At 36.8% G+C, this 27,056-nt stretch overlaps 1 protein-coding gene and 1 long non-coding RNA gene across 2 annotated transcripts in view; both read left to right on the top strand.

Annotated features, from left to right (window-relative positions):
- Positions 1-27,056, top strand: part of LOC127841555 (nose resistant to fluoxetine protein 6-like) — a 370,059-nt gene that overhangs the window by 58,396 nt on the left and 284,607 nt on the right. The window contains exons 11-16 of the mRNA XM_052370468.1: positions 1,469-1,548; positions 2,006-2,125; positions 3,139-3,301; positions 19,917-20,106; positions 20,543-20,685; positions 25,288-25,703. Of these exons, the coding sequence (XP_052226428.1) occupies positions 1,469-1,548; positions 2,006-2,125; positions 3,139-3,301; positions 19,917-20,106; positions 20,543-20,685; positions 25,288-25,410 (819 nt within the window). The 3' untranslated portion in view covers positions 25,411-25,703. The remainder of the gene's footprint in view (positions 1-1,468; positions 1,549-2,005; positions 2,126-3,138; positions 3,302-19,916; positions 20,107-20,542; positions 20,686-25,287; positions 25,704-27,056) is intronic.
- On the top strand, positions 7,937-10,200 carry LOC127841742 (uncharacterized). Its single transcript, XR_008031299.1, has 3 exons — positions 7,937-8,810; positions 9,422-9,615; positions 9,780-10,200. It is a non-coding gene; the product is annotated as an uncharacterized LOC127841742 (long non-coding RNA).

Genomic DNA, 27,056 nt, shown 5'->3' with positions numbered 1-27,056 from the left:
CATTCAACAGTGCTGTATCTCACTCATACACCAATGCTGTATCTCACTCCTACACCAGTGCTGTATCTCACTCATACAACAATGCTGTAACTCCCTCACACAACAATGCTGTATCTCACTCACACAACAATGCTGTATCTCACTCACACACCAGTGCTCTATCTCACTCATACAACAATGCAGTATCTCACCCATACACCATGCTGTATCTCACTCATACAACAATACTGTATCTCAATTATACAGCAATGCAGTATCTCACTCATACAAGAATGCTGTATCTCACTCATACAGCAATGCAGTATCTCACTCATGCACCAGTGCTGTATCTCACTCATACAACAATGCTGTATCTCAATTTTACAATAATGCTGTATCTCACTCATACAACAATGCAGTATCTCACTCATACAACAATGCTGTATCTCACTCATACAATAATGCTGTATCACCATCATACACCAGTGCTGTATCTTACTCATACAACAATGCAGTATCTCACTCATACAACAATGCTGTATCTCACTCATACAACAATGCTGTATCTCACTCATGCAACAATGATGTATCCTACTCACACAACAATGCTGTTCTTCACATATACAACAATGCTGTATCTCACTCATACAACAAAAAAAATGCTGTATCTCATACAACAATGCTGTATCTCACTCATACAACAATGCTGTATCTCACTCATACAACAATGATGTATCCTACTCACACAACAATGCCGTATCTCACTTATACAACAATGCTGTATCTCACTCATACAACAATGCAGTATCTCACTCATACAACAATGCTGTTCTTCACTCATACAACAATGCTGTATCTCACTCATACAACAATGCTGTATCGCACCCATACAATAATGCTGTATCTCACTCATACAATAATACAGTATCTCACTCATACAAAAATTCTGTATCTCACTCATACAACAATGCTGTATCTCACTCATACAACAATGCTGTATCTCACTCATACAACAATGCTGTATCTCAATCATACAATAATGCTGTATCTCAATCATACAACAATGCAGTATCTCACTCATACTCACTCATACAACAATGCTGTATCTCACCCATACAACAATGCTGTATCTCAATCATACAACAATACTGTATCTCACTCATACAACAACGCTGTATCTCAATCATACAACAATTCAGTATCTCACTCAAACAACAATGCCGTATCTCACTCATACAGCAATGCTGTATCTAGCTCATACAACAATGCTGTATCTTACTCATACAACAATGCTGTATCTCACTCATACATCAATGCTGTATCTCACTCATACAACAATGCTGTATCTCACTAATGCAACAATGCTGTATCTCACTCAAACAACAATGCTGTATCTCACTCATACTACAATGCTGTATCTCACTCATACAATAATGTTGCCAATTAAACATAGTTATGTTTATGTACCGGTCATGTTTACTTCTACCAGTGTGTCTTATGGAGCTGGTACCTGGCCAATGACATGCAGTTCTACATGGTCAGCCCTCTCATGCTCATACCTCTATACATGTAAGAATAATTTTTCATTTATTAGTGTGTCTCATTTAGTTTATACAGACTGATATTCATGTAGCTCAGTTACATTGACATTCTAAAGTCCATATCCTGGGAAGAATCAGGTGTCTTAAAAAAGATCTTGAGAACATTTCGAGTGAAGATCAGACCAGGGACCTCCTTGGAGCAAGAGTGTGGCTCAGCTGACTGCTAATAATAAAATTACTTTTTGTGATGGTCGATACGCTAGTCATTTGACTGTTACCTCTTATTCCTGCGCAGTCACATATAATATGATTGGTGTACACTACTCAGGAATCGCAGTGGGTTTTGCATGCAATGAATAAGCCAGGGTCTGGAGGTGTACATGAATTCAAGGTCATAAATAATGACTCAATGAAGCATAACTGCCTATTTACCACACCACATCAGACAAGCTAGATTACTCTTGGTAAACTCTGTCCTGTTACAGCTCAGGTGTATATGGTCTGATGTCTTGTCTGGCATTCCTGACCATCTGCTTGGTGTCTACTGGGGCCATCTCTACCATCGAAAATCTGCCCATGGGTCTCATTGAGGGCATCAATCTTCCGTAAGTCTTCATTGATCTTATTATTTAACTTTACCTTGAATAATGAGCTACATTTCGAGCAAATCAAGTAGCTGAATTTCATCCATGTTTTGGTACCTGTAGGTATGGCTACTTTTGAACCAAATGGTATTTCATAACCTTACTTGATATAGTCATTACTTTTTAATGCATATTAATGAATCATTGAACAATTATTTAATGTTTGCATATCTTTAACTTCTCCAATCATAACAAAAATGTTTTGGCATATCCAAAGATATGTATATAGCATACCCTCATAACCTTCTTAAATCATGTTGTTTCTGTGAACATATTTTATATTCATTACCATAAAATATTTTACAATTAAAATAACAGTTCACGTTCCCTTTAGACATAACTATTTATTATAATTGTCAAATGTTCATATATATTTGTAAATGGACAAAAAACCTAAAGACCAAAATAACTTATACATATTGTAAATAATTAAGTTCAATATTTATATGCCCCCTTTTGAAGAAAAGGGGGTAAATAGTTTTCGCACTGTCCGTCAGTCTGTCACACTTTTCGTGTCCGCTCTCTAATTCAAATAGTTTTCATCCGATCTTTACCAAATTTGGTCAGGAGTTGTACTTAGACAATATCTAGGTCATGTTCAAATATGGGTCATGCCAGGTCAAAAACTAGGTCACAGGGTCACTTAGTGCATTTCAATAACCACTTTTCGTGTCTGCTCTCTAATTCAAATAGTTTTCATCCGATCTTTACCAAACTTGGTCAGAAGTTGTATCTAGACAATATCTAGGTCAATTTCGAATATGGGTCATGCCTCATCAAAAACTAGGTCACAGGGTCACTTAGTGCATTTTAATAACTTCTATCAAACCGTTTATTCAGGGCATATGTCATCCTATGGAGACAGCTATTGTTTTTAATGTAATGAATTGCTTTTTTGTGTTTTTTTGCCAAGTTATAAAGAATTCTAGCCTTCTCAATTTTATTTATCAGTGTTTTTTCTCTAACGATTGCAGTAGTGCAAATACTCAGAATTCATCTGACAACGGGAATAATGGTATTAGTGACTATTTTGATGACTACTACATCAAACCGTACACCCGTATTGGACCATATGTGATTGGCATGTTGCTGGGGTATTGGCTGTACAAGACTAATGGAAAGAAGCACATGAAATTGGTGAGTGCCAACATCATGGTAATCATATAAATAGGTTATGATCATGTCCTCTGTATACTTTAATGTACACAAATTATTAAGCAACAACAAAAGTGACTGAAATAAAAATCAAATACCATAATGTGTCATAGCCACAGTAAGTAAATGTTAAAGGTATAATATGTATGGTTTATAAATTCTTAAGACTTTTGAAAAACTTTTGTATCAATGCATGTTCATAACATCATTTGCAGGTTTTGTGTATCAATAAATATATGTTACATCATTTTGAAGTATTTTGTATCAGTACATGTATATTGCATCATTAAAAAGCCTTTTGTATTACTTCATGTCTGTTACATCATATGCAGGTCTAGTGTATCAATAAATGTCTGTTACATTGTTTGAAGGTCAATTGTATCAGTACATGTATGTAACATCATTTGCAGATCTAGTGTATTTGTACTTTTCTGTTACATCATTTTCATGTCTAGTGTATAGGTACTTGTCTGTTCCGTAATTTGCAGGTCTTGCAAATGAGTACATGTCTGTTACATCATTTTGAGGTCTAGTGTATTAGCACAAGTCTTTTACATCATTTGCAGGTCTAGTGTATCAGTACATGTCTGTTACATCATTGACAGGTTTTGTGAATTGGTACATGTATGTTACATCATTTACTCGTTGTGCATATCAGAACAAGTCTGTTACATCATTTGCAGGTCTAGTGTATCATTAGGTGTCTGTTACATCATTGACAGGTTTTGTGAATTGGTACATGTATGTTACATCATTTACTGGTTGTGCATATCAGAACAAGTCTGTTACATTATTTGCAGGTCTAGTGTATTAGTACTTGTTTGTTACATCATTTGCAGGTCTAGTGTATCAGTACATGCCTGTTACATCTTTAACAGATCTAGCTTATCATTACATGTCTGTTACATCATTTACAGGTTGAGTGTATTGGTACATGTCTGTTACATCATTTGCAGGTCTTGCGTATCAGAACATGTCTGTTACATCATTTGAAGTTCTAGCATATAAGTACATGTCTGTTACATCATTTGCAGATCTAGTGTATAAGTACTTTTCTGTTACATCAATTGCATGTCTAGTGTATTGGTACATGTCTGTTACATAATTGGCTGGTCTTGCCAATCTTAACATGTCTGTTACATCATTTGCTGGTCGTGTGTATCAGTGTATCAGTACATGTCTGTTAAATCATTTACAAAAACTGTATCATGTGAAGTCGGAATAAAACATCAACTTGGAAATAAATTGTATTTTTCAACTGTGCTTAATATGCAGTTTTACATGTTGTATTTATTATGCCCCCCTTCTTCGAAGGGGGGGTATATTGTTTTGCACCTCGGTCCATCTGTCTACCGAATGGTTTCCGGATGATAACTCAAGAACGCTTACGCCTAGGATCATGAAACTTCATAGGTACATTTATCATGACTCGCAGATGACCCCTATTGATTTTCAGGTCACTAGGTCAAAGGTCAAGGTCACGGTGACTAGAACCAGTAAAATGGTTTCCGGATGATAACTCAAGAAAGCTTACACCAAGGATCATGAAACTTCATAGGTACATTGATCATGACTCGCAGATGACCGCTATTGATTTTCAGGTCACAAGGTCAAAGGTCAAGGTCACAGTGACAAAAACATATTCACACAATGGCTGCCACTACAACTGACAGCCCATATTTTAGTTTGACAAATTATAATTAAAATAGATACTTGCATATATAAAAGCTTCATTTAAATTGATTTTATTACAAAACTGGATTTTTTGAATCCTCATAAAATAAAACTGTGTCCATTCCCCGCATGAACACAGTTTTAAAATACAGTTAAAATGATAAAAATACAATCACTGTTAATGAAAAAGTCATGGAAACTTGCTTATTAAGCTTGAAGTATATATAAAATATTATACAAATAAATTCAGATCTTGAAATGATTAGTTTTGTTTGAGAAAGTCACCAAAAGGATATCCATTCCCAGTTTGATGTCTTATTCCAAATTCACATAATACAGTGTTTACAGGTCTTGGGTATCAGTATATCACTGATAGATAATTTGCAGGTCTAGTATATCAGTACATGTCTAAATAATTTACAGGTCTAGTGTATTGGTACATGTCTGTTACATCATTTGCATGTCTTGTGTATCAGTACATGTCTGTTACATCATTTGCAGGTCTAGTGTATTAGTGTTTTAGTAAATGGCTGTTACATCATTGGCAGATCTTGTGTATCAGAACATGTCTGTTACATCATTGGTAGACCTAGTGTATTAGAACGTGTCTTTTATATCATTTGCAGGTCTAGTGTATCAGTATATGTCTGTTTCATCATTTGCAGGTCTATTGTATCAGTACATGTATGTTACATCATTTGGAGGTCTAGTGTATTAGTACATGTCTGTTATATCATTTTAAACTCTAGTGTATAAATACATGTCTGTTACATCATGTGTTGTTTTAGTGAATTAGTACATGTCTGTTACATCATTTGCAGGTCTAGTGTATAAGTACATGTTTGTTAAATCATTTTAAATTTTAGTGTATTAGTATATGTCTGTTACATCATTTGCAGTTTTAGTGTATTAGAAATTGTCTGTTACATCATTTGTAAGTCGAGCGTATTAGTACATGTCTGTTACATTTTTGAATTTCTAGTGTTTCAGTACATGTCTGTTATATCATTTGCAGTTTTATTCTATAGGTGCATGTCTTTTACATCTTTTCAAGGTCTAGTGTGTTAGTACATGTCTGTTACATCATTTTGCAGGTTTGGTGTATCAGTACTTGTCAGTTACATCATTTGAAGCTCTAGTGTATTAGTACGTGCCTGTTTCATTATTTACAGATCTAGTGTATTAGTATATATCTGATACATCATTTGCAGGTCTAGCGTATTACACGAATTACTCTAACTTTTCAGACACTCTAAGTTTTCGGACACTCTTTTTTAGCAAAAATAATTAGCTTTGTGACTCTTAATATTTGGAGATATGGGTTTTTATCCATCCTTATATAATGTCTCTAATTTTTTAGCTCACCTGAGCACAACACTCTAAAGGTCACATTTATTGTCCAATCTTCATGAAACTTGGTTAGAACATTTGTCTCAATAATGTCTTGGACGAGTTCGAAAATGGTTCTGGTTGGTTGAAAAACATGGCTGCCAGGGGGCGTGGCAGTTTTCCTTATATGGCTATAGTAAAACCTTGTTAACACTCTAGAAGTCACATTTTTTGTCCAATCTGCATGAAACTTGGTGGGAACATGTGTCCCAATAAAATCTTGAACAAGTTCGAAAATGTTTCCGGTTGATTGAAAAACATGGCCGCCAGGGGGTGTGGCAGTTTTCCTTATATGGCTATAGTAAAACCTTGTTAACACTCTAGAAGTCACATTTTTTGTCCGATCTTCATGATACTTTGTCAGAACATGTGTCCAAATAATATCTTGGACGAGTTCGAAAATGGTTCCGGTTGGTTGAAAAACATGGCCGCCAGGGGGCATTGCAGTTTTCCTTATATGGCTAGAGTAAAACCTTGTTAACACTCTAGAAGTCACATTTTTTGTCCAATCTTCATGAAACTTTGTCAGAACATGTGTCCCAATAATATCTTGGACGAGTTAGAAAATGGTTACGGTTGGTTGAAAAACATGGCCGTCAGGGGGCTTGGCAGTTTTCCTTATATGGCTATAGTAAAACCTTGTTAACACTCTAGAAGTCACATTTTTTGTCCAATCTGCATGAAACTTGGTCAAAACATGTGTCCCAATAATATCTTGGAAGAGTTCGAAAATGGTTCCAGTTGAATGAAAAACATGGCCGCCATGGGACGGGGCAGTTTTCCTTATATGGCTTTACTGTATGGTAAAACCTTGTTAACACTCTAGAAGTCACATTTGTGGTCCAATGCTCATGAAACTTGGTCAGAATATTTGAACTAATAATATCTGGGCTAAGTTCAAAAATGGTTGAGATCAGTTAAAAAACATGGCCGCAAGGGGGCGTGGCATTTTTCCTTAAATGGCTATTTACTACAAAACCTTGATAACACTCTAGAGGTCACATTTATTATCCAATCTTCATTAAACTTGATCAGAACATTTGTTCTAACAATAGCTCGAGTGAGTTTGAAAATGGTTATGGTTCGTTGAAAAACATGGCCACCAGGGGGGGAGGGGCAGTTGTCTTTATATGGCTTAAGTGAAAACTTGTTGACACTATATTAGCCACATTTATTGGCCAATCTTCATGAAACTTGGTCAGAACATTTGTCCCAATGAAATTTTGCCAAAGATTGAAGCTGGGTCATATGAGCTCAAAAACTAGGTCACAAGGTCAAATATTAAAAAACATGTTAAAAGTCACTTTTTTGGTCCAAAATAATCTTCATGAATCAGCTTGCATTTTTAGTCTAGTTCCTTTGGCTTTCAGGTGAGCGCCTTAGGGCCTGATGGCCCTCTTGTTTGAAAGTATATTTAACAGCGCTATTTTGCAGACTTCCGCCCTGTTTTCGCTTATCTTTGTGACGTATCGAGCTTGGAGTTTTACAACTGGATTAAGGTCATAAAACATTCAGTTATTGTACATTGAATTATTGCTTTTATTTCAATATAATTATAATTCTCGGACAACTTAATTTTTGTGTCAAAATTTTCGGACACCTGTAGTTTTAAAATGTTTTTAGTATCTAAATTTTTGGACACGAGAAAACAAATATTTGTAAGTGTCCTAAAACTTAGAGTAATAAGTGTTACCGTAGTACATGTCTGTAAGATCATTTGCAAATTTTAGTGTATTAGTACATGTCTGTTACATCATTTGCAAGTAAAGTTTATTAGTATGTGTCTGTTACATCATTTGCATATAAAGTTTATTTGTATGTGTATGGTGTATCAGTACATGCCTTACATCATTTATCATGCTCTTTTTTAGCTCACCTGTCACGAAGTGACATGGTGAGCTTATGTGACCGTGTGATGTCCGGCGTCTGTTGTTTGTGCTTGTGTGCGTCCGTCAACAATTTGTTTGTGTAGACAGTAGAGGGCACAGTTTTCATCCAATCTTTATGAAATTTGGTCAGAATGTTTATCTTGATGAAATCTGGGTTAGGATTGTATTTTGGTCATCTGGGGTCAAAAACTAGGTCACTAGGTCAAAAACTACGTCACATAATAGGTCAAATAATAGAAAAACCTTGTGTAGACAATAGAGGTCGCAGTTTTCATCCAATCTTTATGAAATTTGGTCAAAATGTTTATCTTGATAAAATCTGGGTTGGGATTGTATTTGGGTCATCTGGGGGTCAAAAACTTGGTCACTAGGTCAAAAACTAGGTCAAATAATAGAAAAACCTTATGTAGACAGTAGAGGTCACAGTTTTCATCCAATCTTTATGAAATTAGGTCATAATGTTTATCTTGATGAAATCTGGGTTGGGATTGTATTTGGGTCATCTGGGGTCAAAACTAGGTCACTAGGTCAAAAACTAGGTCAAATAGTAGAAAAACCTTGTGTAGACAGTAGAGGTCACAGTTTTCATCCAATCTTTATGAAATTTGGTCAGAATGTTTATCTTGATAAAATCTGGGTCGGGATTGCATTTTGGTCATCTGGGGTAAAAAACTAGGTCACTATGTCAAAAACTAAGTCAAATAATAGAAAAACCTTGTGTAGACAATAGAGGTCGCAGTTTTCTTCCAATCTTAATGAAATTTTGTCAAAATGTTTATCTTGATCTGGGTTGAGATTATATTTGGGTCAACTGGGGTCAAAAACTAGGTCACTAGGTCAAAAACTGGGTCAAATAGTAGAAAAACCTTGTGAAGACAATAGAGGTCGCAGTTTTCATCCAATCTTTATGAAATTTTGTCAAAATGTTTATCTTGATTAAATCTGGTTTGGGATTGTATTTTGATCATCTGGGGTCAAAAACTAGGTTACTAGGTCAAAAACTAGGTCAAATAATAGAAAAACATTGTGTAGACAATAGAGATCGCAGTTTTCATCCAATCTTTATGAAATTTTGTCAGAATGTTTATCTTGATGAAATCTGGGTCGGGATTGTATTTGGGTCATCTGGGGTCAAAATCTAGGTCACTAGGTCAAATAATAGAAAAACCTTGTGTAGACAATAGAGGTCACAGTTTTCATCCAATCTTTATGAAATTTGGTCAAAATGTTTATCTTGATGAAATCTGGGTTGGGATTGTATTTGGGTCATCTGAGGTCAAAAACTAGGTCACTAGGTCAAATAATAGAAAAATCGTCAACAATTTGTTTGTGTAGACAGTAGAGGTCACAGTTTTCATCCAATCTTTATGAAATTTGGACAGAATGTTTATCTTAATAAATCTGGGTTTGGATTGTATTTGGGTCATCTGGGGTCAAAAACTAGGTCACTAGGTCAAAAACTAGGTCACAAGGTCAAATAATAGAAAAACCTTGTATAGACAATAGAGGTCACAGTTTTCATCCAATCTTTATGAAATTTGGTCAGAATGTTTATCTTGATGAAATCTGGGTTGGGATTGTATTTGGGACATCTGGGGTCAAAATCTAGGTCACTAGGTCAAAAAATAGAAAAACCTTGTGTAGACAATAGAGGTCACAGTTTACATCCAATTTTTATAAAAAAATTATCAGAATGTTTATCTTGATGAAATCTGGGTTTGGATTGTCTTTGGGTCACCTGGGGTCAAAAACTAGGTCACTACGTCAAATAATAGAAAAACCTTGTGTAGACAATAGAGGTCACAGTTTTCATCTAATCTTTATGAAATTTGGTCAGAATGTTTATCTTGATGAAATCTGGGTTGGGATTTTGTATTTGGTTAGTCAGGTGAGCGATTCAGGGCCATAATGGCCCTCTTGTTTATAAATTTGTGCCTGTCAGGTTAACTGAAAAACATTTAGTAGTTAACATGTCATTTTGCTCTTCATGTACTCAATAGAAACAAAAGTAATTTGAGATCGCTTGCTTTGATAACAGTTTCTTTATAAAAATGTATTATATCATTTTATTTTCATAAATTAGTAAATGAATCTGTATTTTGTATTAATTTTTCCTGCGTAAAAGCATATACATAAAAAGTTATAAGAACTATAAAATGTTGTTTTTTTACGTGTTATTAATATATTTTTGGTTGGTCCGCTTATATTACGTTCGCGTTGATTTGCTCACATTAATGTTGTGTTTCTTTGTTCATTCTGTTTTATTTTTTTACTAAAATTAACTTCATATTAAACTGTTTTGTAAATAATTGTAAAACTAGTGCAACACTTTCTCACAGTTCAAACAAATCAGCAAACATACATGCAGAACATGCTGAACAACAGTGTTCATTGGTCAAGAAAATGACTTTGTTCATTAGGTTGTGGCTGATGCGGTTGTGAGCCTTGGTATCAAGACAACTTGTTTTTTTGGAATACACGCTCCCATGACACGGAAGTCAATGGCAAGGACAAAAGCTTCCTGGTCAACATGCTTAATTGTGGGGAAAAGTTGTTTATTTTCACACCACCATGTCAACAGGTTGCCATGGGGTTGACGATTCTCCCGCATGTTTGTTAACGTACCGTATAACGCGCAACTTTATTTCACAAATACTAAATTTAATGATTGCATTTGTAAAAATAACTTTTTGATAGATGATAATTAAATAAATGAGTTTAATAAATCGCTTTCTTAAATAAAACTTGCCTCAGAAGGTAGTGGTGACATCGAAAATGACGTAAATTAGTAATAATAGTATTTATTTCTGATAAAACAAATACGAAGTTAACTCGAAAAGTTTTTAAATACGAATGCAATTCTTGGGTAGTGGTTAACAACACATCAAAATAACTGTCTAATGTCTCAACTGATTTTTATTGCGAGTTAGATACATGTGATAATTACTATTATCTAATAGCACCCTCTCCCCGCAGTTCCCTAGTCAATTTTTTGCGAGTAAAAGAAAACAAATCGTAACCCATGTTTGTAACCACTAAGGTACTGAGTTATTGCGTGTTACTTTGTTTGTTGAGAGGTTATTTATTATAGTGTCAACATGCTGCATGTTGTTCTAACTAGTTGCCAGCACAAGTTGGCAGTATTTTGCACGCAAAACCTAAAATCATACAAATTGTTCCTTCAAAAAAGCATAATCAAAACTTTTTTCAGGTAAACCTTTTCCCGAAAATGTAACCGGTTAACTTGTTGTTTTTGTAGGTTAAACGGCTAACCTCTTGCATCCCTAGTATTATCATCTGCAAATCTAGTTTTTTGGTTGAATGTCTTTTCTATCGTGTTCTTGTCTAGTTGTAGTTAATGTCTGTTACATCATTTACAAGCCTAGTTTTCAATGCATTTCTGTACTTTTACTGGTATAGTTTAAAATTGTGTATGTTACATCTTTTTCAGGTCTTTTGTATCACGCCCAATGTCAATAAAAGGGACATTGTTCGTATTTTCACTGTCCCATGCCTATAGATTTCAACGTATTCTAAATGTGCAAAGGTTTGAAGCTGTTTGTGGCAGACCAAGGTGATATCTACCCAAACATAACACTTTTTATCGAATAAATATCAGATTTTTTGTTGATTTTTGGTGACAAATACCTCTAAAATGTAATATTTCTAATGTCCCAGACGTTGGTGATACAAATTAGGGAGCCTAAAATGTAGATTTGGGTTTATGTATGTTAACTGGAAAAAACATAATTGGAACATGTTAAAATATGTACTTTGACACTGGAATCACGATAATGAGTTCACATGACCTATTTTATGATTGTCCTAGAAACTGTGGTAAGATATGTTAAAGGTTTTTGTTAACACATATTTGGTATGAAAGCATGTACATATAGTGGGAATTATGTGCATATGACTATGGCAGATGTCATATTAGATGTTCATAGTAGTAATATGACTCTTTATTTGAGAATGAAAACAGCAGACATTGATGAATTCCGAATTTTTTATTGTTGCGTACAGTTTGTGTAAGATACGTTGACATATTAGTGGCTAAATAAACGATATGAGCACAGCTATACTATCCCAAGTCCATGTTTCTGACTCATCTGTTCTAAAATGACAATAAACAGCACATGTGGTGTTATTCTGACCACATGCCTTATGATGGTATTAAAAACTAAAAATATAGGTAAGAAAGGTTAAAGTAAGATATGTTAATACACTTTCTTGTAAATGAGTTTCCTTTGTGGTAAAATCCAATATTGGTTCTCTTAAACCGCGCACGCATTACTGACGTAGTATAGATCCGGGGGAAGCATGTGCTTGTACACGTACAACCATGACAGTTTAGTTGGTGGGCTGATTTAAATTTTGATTTTGGAATACTGATGGATTAAATGTGCTGCAACTAAGGTAAGTAACAATTTTTATGATCAATTATGGTGTTTGTATTATGTTAGAACTTAAACATTATCATTAAAGGTAAAATTGGTGAAAATATGTGTTGTCAATTGCATAAAATGTAAACAACTGGCTTAACGTATTTTACATAAATGTAACGTATATTACACATCATATGCTTTTTCTAGGACACGCTGCTAAAAAATAGGAGTATGTCTGTTAGTATATGTGTGTTTAATTGCTTCTAACAGGACCAAAATTACATAAAAATGTAAGCATATATCGTTTGAATTAGTATTAGGCCTAGGATTTATTGATGTTATATTTAACGTATCTTATCATTTGATTAACGTATTTTACATATTTTCAGAACTTCACAATGGGCAAGACTGCAGCTCAATATCAGAAGGAATAAAGAGAGAGAAAGAAGAAAAATGCTCCGTCATACCTCGAAAAAGAACGAAAGAGAGCTAAATTGTATAGAATTTCAATAGATGCTATTAGTAAGCGGAAACAAGAGACAATGAGAAAACGAAACAGGGAATATGTTAGACAATTCCGGGCAAAGAAGAGAGTCATCAATGCGCAATGTGAACAATCAGATAACCCTGTAATACAACCAGAAGCATCTACGAGAATGGTAAATGAAGATATGCCAGAACAATCAGGTACACTATCCAGTTCATCAAACATTACGACTGAAAGTTCTAAGCAGCAACCACTTGTGATTAAAATGAATTTTGAAAAGCAACGCCGTAATCATGGGAAAAGATCAAAAGCACTGAGAGCTTCAGCATACAATATTAAAAATTTGAAATTAGAACTACAGAAGGTCACCCAAGAGAATTGAAGACTGAGAAAGAAAAACTACACCTATAACCAAGACAAATATTAATGAAAGTCCAGATAAGAATTGCGGTACACCTAGATCAAAGACCAAAGTAGAGTTGAAGAAAGCTGGAATAAGTCCTGCTAAAGTACCAAAGAAGATAAAGAAAAAGCTTGAAATGGCTAATGCAATGATTGAAGAAGAATGAGAAGCTACCAGATTGAACAAAGGACAGAAATCACACAGTGTACTTGCAAATATAGTCAGTGGTAAAATCATTAAGAAATACAAATGCATCGGGACCTTGAGCAAGGCAACTGGAATATCTCGAAAAGTCCTCAAAAAAGCCACTACAAAACATGTAACAATGAAGCCTACAAAAAGGAAGGAAAATGATAAGGACAAACTGAAAAAACATGTTGATTTCCTAGAGTGAGATGATGTGAGTGTTCAAATGCCAGGCAAGAAGGATTTTAAAAAGGTGAATGGTAGCAAAAAGCAGACACGTGTACTTAACGATTATATGTCAAACTTATATGATAAATTCAAGTCTGAAAACCCCCATCTGAAGATATCAAAGTCTGTTTTTTGTCGACAAAGCTTATATCAAGGAACACGTGCCTATGCAGCAGGCATCAAAATATAGCAATGAAGCTTAAACGTCTGAGAGAAATGGGAATAGAAGTCTCTGCAAACCCGCAAACAGCCAGTAAATGTGTGTCTCTTGAAGATATGAAGTCTCTTTTGAAAGATGGTCTAAAAGCGGGTGATGATATTGAATTTGAAGAATGGAAAAGAGAAGATGGAGAGGGTAAAAAGAAAATGAAAGTAGTGAAAGTGGCAATGACTAAAGACAAGTTTGAATCATATATGACAACACATATGATGAATTCATGCAGCATGTAGATTGGGTAAAGTCACAATACAATGCCATCAGACAGGTGAAAGAACATCTTCCTGAAAATGAAGTCGTTGTCCATAATGGACTTTGCTAAAAACTTCACTTGTAGTAATGCTGACGAAATCCAGAGTGCATACTGGAACAGCACAGCAGTGACATTGCATCCAGTGGTTGTGATTCACAGGAATGGAGAAGAGGTAGAACACAAAAGCTACAAATATGTATCAGAAGTCACAAACCACAACTCTACTGCTGTTTACACAATACTGAAGAAATTAGTACTCGAGTTGAAAGCACTATTTCCTGATTTGAAGATGAAACATTACTGGACTGACAGCCCCTCTTCTTAGTATCGAAATAAGTATATATTCGATGTTGTCCTGTGTCACGCACAGTTGTTTGGAGTGAATGCCCGATGAAATTACTTTGAGTCAGGGCATGGGAAGGGGCCGTGCGACGGCATAGGGGGTATTGCGAAACGTCAAGCAGGAGAAGCATGTAAACAAGGAAAGTTAATTATTCAAGATGTGTCGGAGTTCTACAGATGGGCAACAAGTCAGAAGAAAAGCATAGAGTATGTGTACTACTCTGCAGAAGATTACGAGTCAGCATCAAAAGAACTGAGTGAAAGAAACCCGAAGCCTGTGCCCGGTACGATGAAACTGCATGCTGTGTTTCCGAAAGAAGGAAAGCTGTATACAAGAAGCGTTTCATGTTACTGCGATGTTTGTCTCGCAGGAGAACTATGTGGACAGTGGAGCATACGCATTGGAAGTAGTATCGCAAATGAACAGGATGCTGAAGTGAACAGTGATAGTCTTACAGAAAGCATTGGAAGTAGTATTGCAAATGAACAGGATGCTGAAGTGAACAGTGAGAGTCTTACAGAAAGAAGCAGAAGGGCAGCACCCTAAGTTGAGATTTTCCAGGAAAAATCAGTTACCCTGAGCAGGCTGTCAAGCGGTCATACTTTTTCCTACTTTTTCCTACTATTTCCTACTTTTTCATCAGGATCCTACTTTTTCCTATTTTTTTACCAAATCTTCCTACTATTCCTACTTTTTCATTTTCAATGGAGAATTTTTTTGTTAAAGAGTTAATTTAGTAAACTTGCAGGATGAATTAATCTATGGCATGACTGTATCCCTGTTAATGTGCATTCATCTAGATGAGACCTGACAACCCATGCTGACTGTCTGCTAGCACCTCTTCAGGAGCATAAATATTTATTTGTTATGTAACTTTTAAAATTATTGACAAGTTTTTTTTTGAAGTAACAATAGTGCCTTGTTTACTTCCTTAGCATTTGTACACTGCAGACTTCACTACCTTACACAGTTCCCAGTGATGCAAGAGCTGAGGGAACCCATTGTTTATTCCAGTTTTATTTTGTTTCTATTGACAACAATTTGCCCAAACCTTATGCATGTTTACATGATATTGCTGTTTGGAATGTAGAGATATAGAGATACATGTATTGTATGAGTGGTTATGTAATATGGAATTTATTACACAAGTTATTGGAAAAAAGATAAAACTGATGCTTTGCCGAGTTTTCATCATTTCCAAATATAATGTAATAAATTCTGTATTACATGACAACGGATATGATGTTCTATTGATATCATAGGTACATCATGTTTAGTAATTAAAGATACATGCACAGAGCCTAAATGCCCTGATACATTTTTATGCTCCCGGTAGGGTGGCATATTGCAGTTGTACTGTCAGTCCGTTTGTCTGTCTGTCTGTGTGTGTGTGTCCGTCCGAAAACTTTAATATGGGCCATAACTTTTGCAATATTGAAGATAGCAACTTGATATTTGGCATGCATGTGTATCTCATGAAGCTGCACATTTTGAGTGCTGAAAGGTGAAGGTCATCCTTCAAGGTCAAAAGTTAAAAAATACAATCCAAGGGAAGTAATAAGCTTTAAAAGGGAGATAATTTCTAAACCTGCCAAATGATATATTGAACTTTTATTTCAAAGCTGCGCAATAGTGGGCATTGTGTTTCGGACAAACACAATTCTTGTCTAATGATGCCATTGCTAGTGAGGTAACTTCAAGGTGTTAAAGCGAAGTATTAAAATTATTAAACGGCATTATTACACTCCCGCAAAGTCATCAATAATGTAAAAGCCATTATTTGAAACTGGAATAAACAATGAAGTGCAACTGTTTCATTGCCCAATCAATGCTGTCATAAAAGATGTCAGGTGATAAGGTCCTATCTCCAGTTGCATAATCTGCTCTGCAATGACCAGTCATTTTGAATGTAACTTAAGTCATTATAACTGCACCCTATTGTCAATTTAAAGGTTTCACAATGTAGCTGTAGCAGAGCATTTACACTGCTTTATATACTAGTATTAATCTTGTACAACAAGTTTGTGTATCACTAAATAAATTTGGTCTTCTGCTTAAGGATATAACATGCACAATATAATTACCATTTTTATATCGATACACAGAAGACCTCTAACCACTTTATTGATGATACACCAAAATGAACAGCATCTAATTACATGTATACTTCTTTATCAGGGTAGCTTTGCTTGAAACTTAATTATCATAGATACACTATAAGTGCTAAAATTCCTAGTGGGAAAACAAAGTTTAACCCTTTATGGATGGAGAAGTTGGACAACAGTGGAAAAACACTGGGATCATGGTGCAAGAGAGATACCGGCAATGAGTTCGCAAGATATTGTACTGTCTGAATGAAGTCCATCTTGTAGTAATTCTGGTGCTAATCAACTTATAAGTCATGCAGATGGATAAAAACACAAGGAAAACATGAAATACATGCATGATAATTCACAAAAGCGTTTTTTTGGAAGTGCCCAAAAGCCAAGCAGCTCTCAGGGTTGTGGGGATAAATCTATCTGTATTCAAGTACATCCATCACACAAGGAACAGGTACAAAAGGCTGAAATCTTCTGGGCCCTTAAGGTAGCTTCAAGTGGGTATCCATACAGAACATGTGATGGCACTCCTGCTCTGTTTCAAGCTATGTTTCCTGGACCTGTGTCTAAAAAATAAGTATTATGTATTCCTACTTTTGAGGGAAAAGTTCCTACTTTTTCCTACTTTTTTCCTACTTTTCTTGCAAAAGTAGTTCCTATTTTTTCCTACTTTTTGAAAAAAGGTCACTTGACAGCCTGCCTGAGTAAGAAAATGAAATATGACGATATGGCTGATAAAGTTCTAGAGAGGAGATATGCACTAAGTGAAATGCCGAAAGTGGACAGTTATGTTTTAGTAGAGTATGATGAGAAAGTACATCCGGGTAAAGTACTAGAAGTTGATGAGCACGAGGAAGATGCTAAAGTATTGTTCATGGTGGAGACTATGGGTAAAGGGTCTATTGTTTAAATGGCCAACCAAACCTGATGTAATATGGGTCGATTTGGAGCAGTTCATCTGCGTTATTGAAGAGCCTGTCGCCTGTGGTAAGACGAAGAGACAATTCAAGCTTCAAGACAAAGACTACAACTTCTTCGACATTGACTAATTCATGGACAACAATGATACATGTATTGAACAATAGAGTTCACAAGAAGTTCTTTATGATCATGTAAGATAAGTTAACATTTAGAGTAGTATACAATGCGAACGTTTGGTTCAATTAATTTTACTGGACAGGTTTTGACACAAGCATATGCACATCCAATTCCATTATGTATACTTAACAATCTTTTCATCTTAAACTAGCAAGAATCTTGCAGAAGGATTATAGTTTAATAACCATCGTGGTTACTTGTAAGATACGTTAATTGTTTGAGTTTTTGCAGTTATTTTGGTAAATGGTCTTGTTTTGACTTTATGAACGTTTAAAGTTATCTTTATATTATACTTAGACAAGTCAGTTGTATTTTACATGTACCTTGTAATAAATATTTCATTTTTAAATTAACCATAGGCTCAAGTAAGATACGTTAAACAATAGTAGATTTCCTATCACAAAAAATATTAAGATTTGTATGCTTACAGGTACTGCAAACTGCTTCTCTGTAAACGAAATACTAGTATACCTCTGTAATCCAATAGATGATAAGTAAGAATATGTATTCCTCTTAAATACACCTTATATGACAGAGGAACATTTTTTTCTCGTTTTATATTTATATCTTTATAAGAAAGTTTGTGGTAAATTATTTCTTAAAAAGCATTATCATACCGACAAATCTACCACAGTTACTATTATATGTCTTTTCTTAACTCAAATAAATATGATATCTTCAGATAGCCATCAACTGTGTTATTAAATTATGAAACGGTAAAATATATAACGTATCTTACATAGAATATTATATATGATTAAGTAGTGAGTGTCATGTTTTATTGAAAGCACACATAGTGCATCCATATTAGTTTTGTTATCGTTCAATATTCAATGTTTCAATATGTTTCATTAAAAGTTCGGAAATAAGAAGTTGGTTTTTATTTACTTTTAAAAATGAAAAGTCCCTTTTATCGACATTGGGCGATCAGTGAATGTCTGTTACATCATGCACAAGTTGATTTTTCCAGTTATACTGGCTGTTATTCTTTTGCAAGTCTGGTGCATTGGTATATTACTATAACATTTTTTGAATGTCTGATTAATATTTGCATGCCTGTTATAACATATGCAGGTCTGGTGCATCAGTTTACATCACCTACACAGTCATGTACATCATTTACATGTCTATTGCATCATCATTATCTATGTTATCATTTGTTTGTCTCTTTACTGTTGTTGTTTTTATGCCCCAGGTAGGGTGGCATATAGCATTTGAACTGTCTGTCAGTCAGTCCGTCCGTCCGAAAACTTTAACATTGAACAGAACTTTTTATGCCCCCCTTCGAAGAAGAGGGGGTATATTGCTTTGCTCATGTCGGTCGGTCTGTCGGTCCGTCCACCAGGTGGTTGTCAGACGATAACTCAAGAACGCTTGGGCCTAGGATCATGAAACTTCATAGGTACATTGATCATGACTCGCAGATGACCCCTATTGATTTTGAGGTCACTAGGTAAAAGGTCAAGGTCATGGTGACCCGAAATAGTAAAATGGTTTCCTGATGATAACTCAAGAACGCTTAGGCCTAGGATCATGAAACTTGATAGGTAGATTGATCAGGACTCGCAGATGACCCCTATTGATTTTGAGGTCACTAGGTCAAAGGTCAAGGTCACAGTGACCCGAAATAGTAAAATGGTTTCCGGATGATACCTCAAGAACGCTAAGCCTAGGATCATGAAACTTGATAGGTAGATTGATCATGACTCGCAGATGACCCCTATTGATTTTCAGGTCACTAGTTGCAATATTGAAGACAGCAACTTGATATTTGACATGCATGTGTATCTCATGGAACTGCACATTTTGAGTGGTGAAAGGTCAAGGTCATCCTTCAAGGTCAAACAAAAAATAAAAGCGGCGCAGTAGGGGGCATTGTGTTTCTGACAAACACATGTCTTGTTTTGTAAATTATTTATTGCTTGAGTCTGTTGTGTCTGTTGCAGGTTGCAGTTTTACTTGGATGGTTGCTTGCTGCAATATGCTGTCTGTCAGTGCTCTACGGTAACTTTACCACTATCAGTGGCAGGCACATGCCCTCCAAACATGAGGTGGCCCTGTACAACTCTGTCCACTCCACTGTGTGGGCCCTGGGAGTTGCCTGGGTCATATACGCCTGCTGTACAGGAAATGGAGGTGGGTTTATTATCACAGTAAGTCTAAATGTCACGGTCATTATTATAGCGCTGCATAAGATACAGTCGACTCATGATGGAACATGAACATGACTGGAGGGGAAACTTTCAGCCATTAAAACAAAATTAAAATAAATATACGGACCAGTTTCATCATTTGTAGACATGTAAAGCAAGATTTTGTCTTCATATGTCTTTAATGTGCTTAAATCTGTTTATAACAATAGGCATACTTGTACATCAATAATAAACAGGCCTATTCAGGCAGGAAACCATTTCCATGAGCTCATGAGTGAGTAACCACTCAATCGCCATTTGCTTATTTAATTTCTGTACATCTTGCGTTTTACAAAAAACACAAAGCTACTAATTTACAAATTATAACGCACCACACATATATTGTTGATTGAATAAGGCTTTAACTGTTTCTATGGCAGGTTTTGTAAACAAACTGCTGTCCTGGTCTCTGTTCATTCCGCTCAGTAGACTCACCTACCTGGTGTACCTTGTCCATCCTGTCTTCATGCAGATCTACACGGAATCACTGCGCCAGTCTATTTACCTGACTGAGTTTGATGTGGTCAGTATGTCCCATTGTCAAGCTAGTCTATGCTTATTTTACGCTAACTGTCTAATCTGTCTTACTGACTATGAATTTGTAAGTATCTACCATTGTCAAGCTAGAATGTGTATGTGTATAATGCCTGCCTCTCTGACTATGAAGTGGTAAGTAAAGTGACCTCCTATTGACATGCTTCTCTCATTTTTATGCCCCCGGTAGGGTGGCATATAGCAGTTGAACTGTCCGTCAGTCCGTCTGTCTGTCTGTCTTTAACATTGGCCATAACTTTTGCAATATTGAAGATAGCAACTTGATATTTGGCATGCATGTGTACCTCATGGAGCTGCACATTTTGAGTCGTGAAAGGTCAAGGTCATCCTTCAAGGTCAAAAGTAAAAAATAATAAAAGCAGCCTAGTAAAGGGCATTGTGCGTCGGACAAACACATCTCTTGTTGCATATGATTCATTTAAAGCAAGAAGTTTGCTTGTGTTATTCAAATTTGTAAGTATAATGATGTCTGCATAGCAATCATGTCCCACTAGACAATAAGGTGTCTGTATAGTGACCTTGAATCACAAGACAATATGGTGTTTACATAGTGACCTTGACTCACAAGACAATATGGTGTCTGCATAGCAACCCTGACCCACAAGACAATATGATGTCTGCATAGCAACCCTGACCCACAAGACAATATGATGTCTGCATAGCGACCTTGATCATCAAGACAATATGATGTCTGCTTAGCAACCCTAACCCACAAGACAATATGGTGTCTGAATTGGGACCCTGACTCACAAAACAATATGGTGTCTGCATAGCAACCCTGGCTCACAAGACAATATGATTTCTGCATAGCAACCTTGACCCACAAGACAATATGATGTCTGCATAGCGACCTTGACCATCAGGACAGTATGGTGTCTCCATAGCAACCCTGTCTCACAAGACAATATGATGTCTGCATAGCAACCCTGACCCACAAGACAATATGATGTCTGCATAGCGACCTTGACCATCAAGACAATATGGTGTCTGCATAGCAACCCTAACCCACAAGACAATATGGTGTCTGCATAGCAACCCTAACCCACAGGACTACATGGTGTCTGCATTGGGACCCTGACTCACAAAACAATATGGTGTCTGCATAGCAACCCTAACCCACAAGACAATATGGTGTCTGCATAGTGACCCTGACCCACAAGACAATATGGTGTCTGCATAGTGACCCTGACCCACAAAGCAATATGGCGTCGGCATAGCAACCCTAACCCACAAGACAATATGGTGTCTGCATTTGGGCCCTGACTCACAAAACAATATGATGTCTGCATAGCGACCTTGACTCACAAGACAATAAGGTGTTTGCTTAGTGACCCTGACTCACAAAACAATATGATGTCTGCAAAGCGACTGTGACCCACAAGACAATATGGTGTCTGCAAAGCCACCTTGACTGACAAGACATATGGTGTCTGCATAGCGACCGTGACTCACTAGACAATATAGTGTCTGCAAAGCAACCCTGACTGACAAGACATATGGTGTCTGCCTAGCGACCCTGACCCACAAGACAATATAGTGTCTGCATAACAACCCTGACTCACGAGACAATATGTTGTCTGCATAGCGACCCTGACACACAAGACAATATGGTGTGTGCATAGCGACCCTGACTCACAAGACAATATGGTGTCTGCATTGGGACCCTGACTCACAAAACAATATGGTGTCTGCATAGTGACCCTGACCCACAAGACAATATGGTGTCTGCATTGGGACCCTGACTCACAAAACAATATGATGTCTGCATAGCGACCCTGACTCACAAGACAATAAGGTGTTTGCTTAGTGACCCTGACTCACAAATAAATGATGTCTGCATAGCAACCCTGACACACAAGACAATTTGGTGTCTGCAAAGCGACCCTGACCAGAAGACAATATGGTGTCTGCATAGTGACCGTGTACCACAAGACAATATGGTGTCTGAAAAGCAACCCTGACTCAGAAAACAATATGATGTCTGCAAAGAGACATTGACCCACAAGACAATATGGTGTCTGCATAGCAACCCTGACTCACAAGACAATATGCGTCTGGATAGCGACCCTTACTCACTTGACAAAATGATGTCAGCAAAGCGACCGTGACCCACAAGACAATATGGTGTCTGCATTGTGACCCTGGCTCACAAAACAATATGATGTCTGCATAGCAACCTTGACCCACAAGACAATATGTTTACTGCATAGCGACCCTGACTCACAAGACAATATGATGTCTGCATAGCGACCTTAACTCACTAGAAAAAATGATGTCTGCAAAGCGACCATGACTCAATAGACAATATGGTGTCTGCATAGCGACGGTGACCCACAAGACAATATAGTTTTTACAAAGCAACCCTTGCTAGTAAGACGATATGATGCCTGCATAGCAACCCTTACACATATAACAATATTTGTCTGCATAGCGACCATGACCCACAAGACAATATGATGTCTGCATAGCGACCTTGACCATCAAGACAATATGGTGTCTGCATAGCAACCCTAACCCACAAGACAATATGGTGTCTGCATAGCAACCCTAACCCACAGGACTACATGGTGTCTGCATTGGGACCCTGACTCACAAAACAATATGGTGTCTGCATAGCAACCCTAACCCACAAGACAATATGGTGTCTGCATAGTGACCCTGACCCACAAGACAATATGGTGTCTGCATAGTGACCCTGACCCACAAAGCAATATGGCGTCGGCATAGCAACCCTAACCCACAAGACAATATGGTGTCTGCATTTGGGCCCTGACTCACAAAACAATATGATGTCTGCATAGCGACCTTGACTCACAAGACAATAAGGTGTTTGCTTAGTGACCCTGACTCACAAAACAATATGATGTCTGCAAAGCGACTGTGACCCACAAGACAATATGGTGTCTGCAAAGCCACCTTGACTGACAAGACATATGGTGTCTGCATAGCGACCGTGACTCACAAGACAATATAGTGTCTGCAAAGCAACCCTGACTGACAAGACATATGGTGTCTGCCTAGCGACCCTGACCCACAAGACAATATAGTGTCTGCATAACAACCCTGACTCACGAGACAATATGTTGTCTGCATAGCGACCCTGACACACAAGACAATATGGTGTGTGCATAGCGACCCTGACTCACAAGACAATATGGTGTCTGCATTGGGACCCTGACTCACAAAACAATAAGGTGTCTGCATAGTGACCCTGACCCACAAGACAATATGGTGTCTGCATTGGGACCCTGACTCACAAAACAATATGATGTCTGCATAGCGACCCTGACTCACAAGACAATAAGGTGTTTGCTTAGTGACCCTGACTCACAAAACAATGATGTCTGCATAGCAACCCTGACACACAAGACAATATGGTGTCTGCAAAGCGACCCTGACCAGAAGACAATATGGTGTCTGCATAGTGACCGTGTACCACAAGACAATATGGTGTCTGAAAAGCAACCCTGACTCAGAAAACAATATGATGTCTGCAAAGAGACATTGACCCACAAGACAATATGGTGTCTGCATAGCAACCCTGACTCACAAGACAATATGCGTCTGGATAGCGACCCTTACTCACTTGACAAAATGATGTCAGCAAAGCGACCGTGACCCACAAGACAATATGGTGTCTGCATTGTGACCCTGGCTCACAAAACAATATGATGTCTGCATAGCAACCTTGACCCACAAGACAATATGTTTACTGCATAGCGACCCTGACTCACAAGACAATATGATGTCTGCATAGCGACCTTAACTCACTAGAAAAAATGATGTCTGCAAAGCGACCATGACTCAATAGACAATATGGTGTCTGCATAGCGACGGTGACCCACAAGACAATATAGTGTTTACAAAGCAACCCTTGCTAGTAAGACGATATGATGCCTGCATAGCAACCCTTACACATATAACAATATTTGTCTGCATAGCGACCATGACCCACAAGACAATATGGTGTCTAAATAGCGTCCCTGTCTAGCAAGACAATATGGTGTCTGCATAGCAACTGTGGAAAATGACGCATTATATACACATACACAATATACATATTTTCATACACAATATGATATAAATCAAAGAATTACAATTGTTTATTTTTGCATGTTTTACTGTATTTTGAAATATATAATTAAGAATTGCTTTAATTTCTTCTTACAATCAGGATAATTTCAATGAACCATAAAAACAAGTATCTTATTGGAAACAAAATATTGTGTTTACTGCCTATCTCTTCAGTGTGATACTAATGAAGCTTGCAAATAGATAAATGAGTCCCGTTCTGAGAAAACTGGGCATAATGCATGTGCGTAAATTTTTGTCCCAGATTAGCCTGTGCAGTCCGCACAGGCTAATCAGGGACGACACTTTCCGCCTAACAAGATTTTCGGTAAGAAGGGACTTTATTCAAATGTATAATACCATAAATGTGGAAATTGTCATCCCTGATTAGCCTGTGCGGACTGGGACGACACTTTACGCACATGCATTATGCCCAGTTTTCTCAGAACGCGACTCAATTTGAATTGATACTAAAGAGCCTCTGCATTCTGTTGAGCAGGTCTATATGTTCCTGGGTCACCTTGTGTTAGCACACGCATGTGCATTTGTCCTCACGCTGGCAATAGAGGCACCCTTCATTGGGCTGGAGAAGGCCCTTCTTGGACAAGGTCGAAGGCACTGAGGTGGCAGTTGCCAGGATATAATTATAACTCATTAGTAGAGTTTCATGTTAATTACCATAAAAGCCGAAAATGTCTTATGTTTCACAGAGCAAGGCTTTTTATGTCCCCCACTATAGTAGTGGGGGACATATTGTTTTTGCCCTGTCTTTCTGTTGGTCCGTTGGTCTGTTGGTCTGTTTGCGCCATTTTTAACATTTTGCAATAACTTTTGCTATATTGAAGATAGCAACTTCATATTTGGCATGCATATGTATCTTATGAAGCTGCACATTTTGAGTGGTGAAAGGTCAAGGTCAAGGTCATCCTTCAAGGTCAGAGGTCAAATATATGTGGCCAAAATCGCTCATTTTATGAATACTTTTGCAATATTGAAGATAGCAACTTGATATTTGGCATGCATGTGTATATCATGGAGCTGCACATTTTGAGTGGTGAAAGGTCAAGGTCATCCTTAAAGGTCAGAGGTCAAATATATGTGGCCCAAATCGCTTATTTTATAAATTCTTTTGCAATATTGAAGATAGCAACTTGATATTTGGCATGCATGTGCATCTCATGGAGCTGCACATTTTGAGTGGTGAAAGGTCAAGGTCATCCTTCAAGGTCAGAGGTCAAATATACGTGGCCCAAATCGCTTACTTTATGAATTCTTTTGCAATGTTGAAGATAGCAACTTGATATTTGGCATGCATGTGTATCTCATGGAGCTGCACATTTTGAGTGGTTAAAGGTCAAGGTCATCCTTCACAAGGTCAAGGTCATCCTTCAAGGTCAAACATCATATAGGGGGACATTGTGTTTCACAAACGCATCTTGTTCAGTTTGATTTTTGTATCAGGCAAAATATTTACACCGACTTCTAAGAGTATAAAATATTTATATTATGTTGCCTGTTTTGAAGAAAGGTCTTCTTTAGCTGTGCCAGTTTGTAGTACTGGAAGCTTTATATTCCAGAAGTTATATATCAGTATATGTTTATGCAGATTTTTTACTAAAAAATTTTTTTTACATATTTTTTAATTGTCTTAATCATTACATTTGTGTTGTTGGTCTTTCCAACATTGCTATAGTGGATTTTTTTAAATATTATATTTTTTTGCATCAAACTGAACATATGTTTTACCAGTGTATATTAACTTTGTATATTAAATACTCATTTGTACCTTGTCATTTTGTGTGGTTAGTGACCAGTATTTATAATGGTTTAAGTATTGTTTTATATCATGTTGTGTAATATACTTTGCCTGTGTGTTAAAATTAGTTGTTCACAGAGTTTAGTATATGTATGTATTGAGTTTGCCAACTTGGCAGTTTGAAGCAGGGAACCTGAAAGGTGAGGTGTAATAAAACGGGTGTCTTGATTTATGTTGCCCAGCTTGTACTTTCTTGGGTGGAGTGTTTCATCATGTGGTTCACATGTTGTCAGCGTAATTGATGAAAAAATAACACAAACCAACAACAAAAAGTAAACATTACAAAATGTCCAATCATTTGGCATTACAAATAAATACAGTTTTTGTGCTTTAAAGGGGCCTTTTCACAGTTTTAAGGCATGTAATGAAGTTTGTCATTAAATGCTCTATATTGATCAATGTAAACGTTGAATGTAAAAAGCGCCAGTAACAACACAAGAATAAAATAAAAG

This window comes from Dreissena polymorpha, chromosome 1 (assembly GCF_020536995.1).
Source record: "Dreissena polymorpha isolate Duluth1 chromosome 1, UMN_Dpol_1.0, whole genome shotgun sequence".
NCBI lineage: Eukaryota > Metazoa > Mollusca > Bivalvia > Myida > Dreissenidae > Dreissena > Dreissena polymorpha.
The sequence above is the reverse complement of the archived record's forward strand: the minus strand, read 5'-3'. Positions and strand labels throughout refer to the sequence as shown.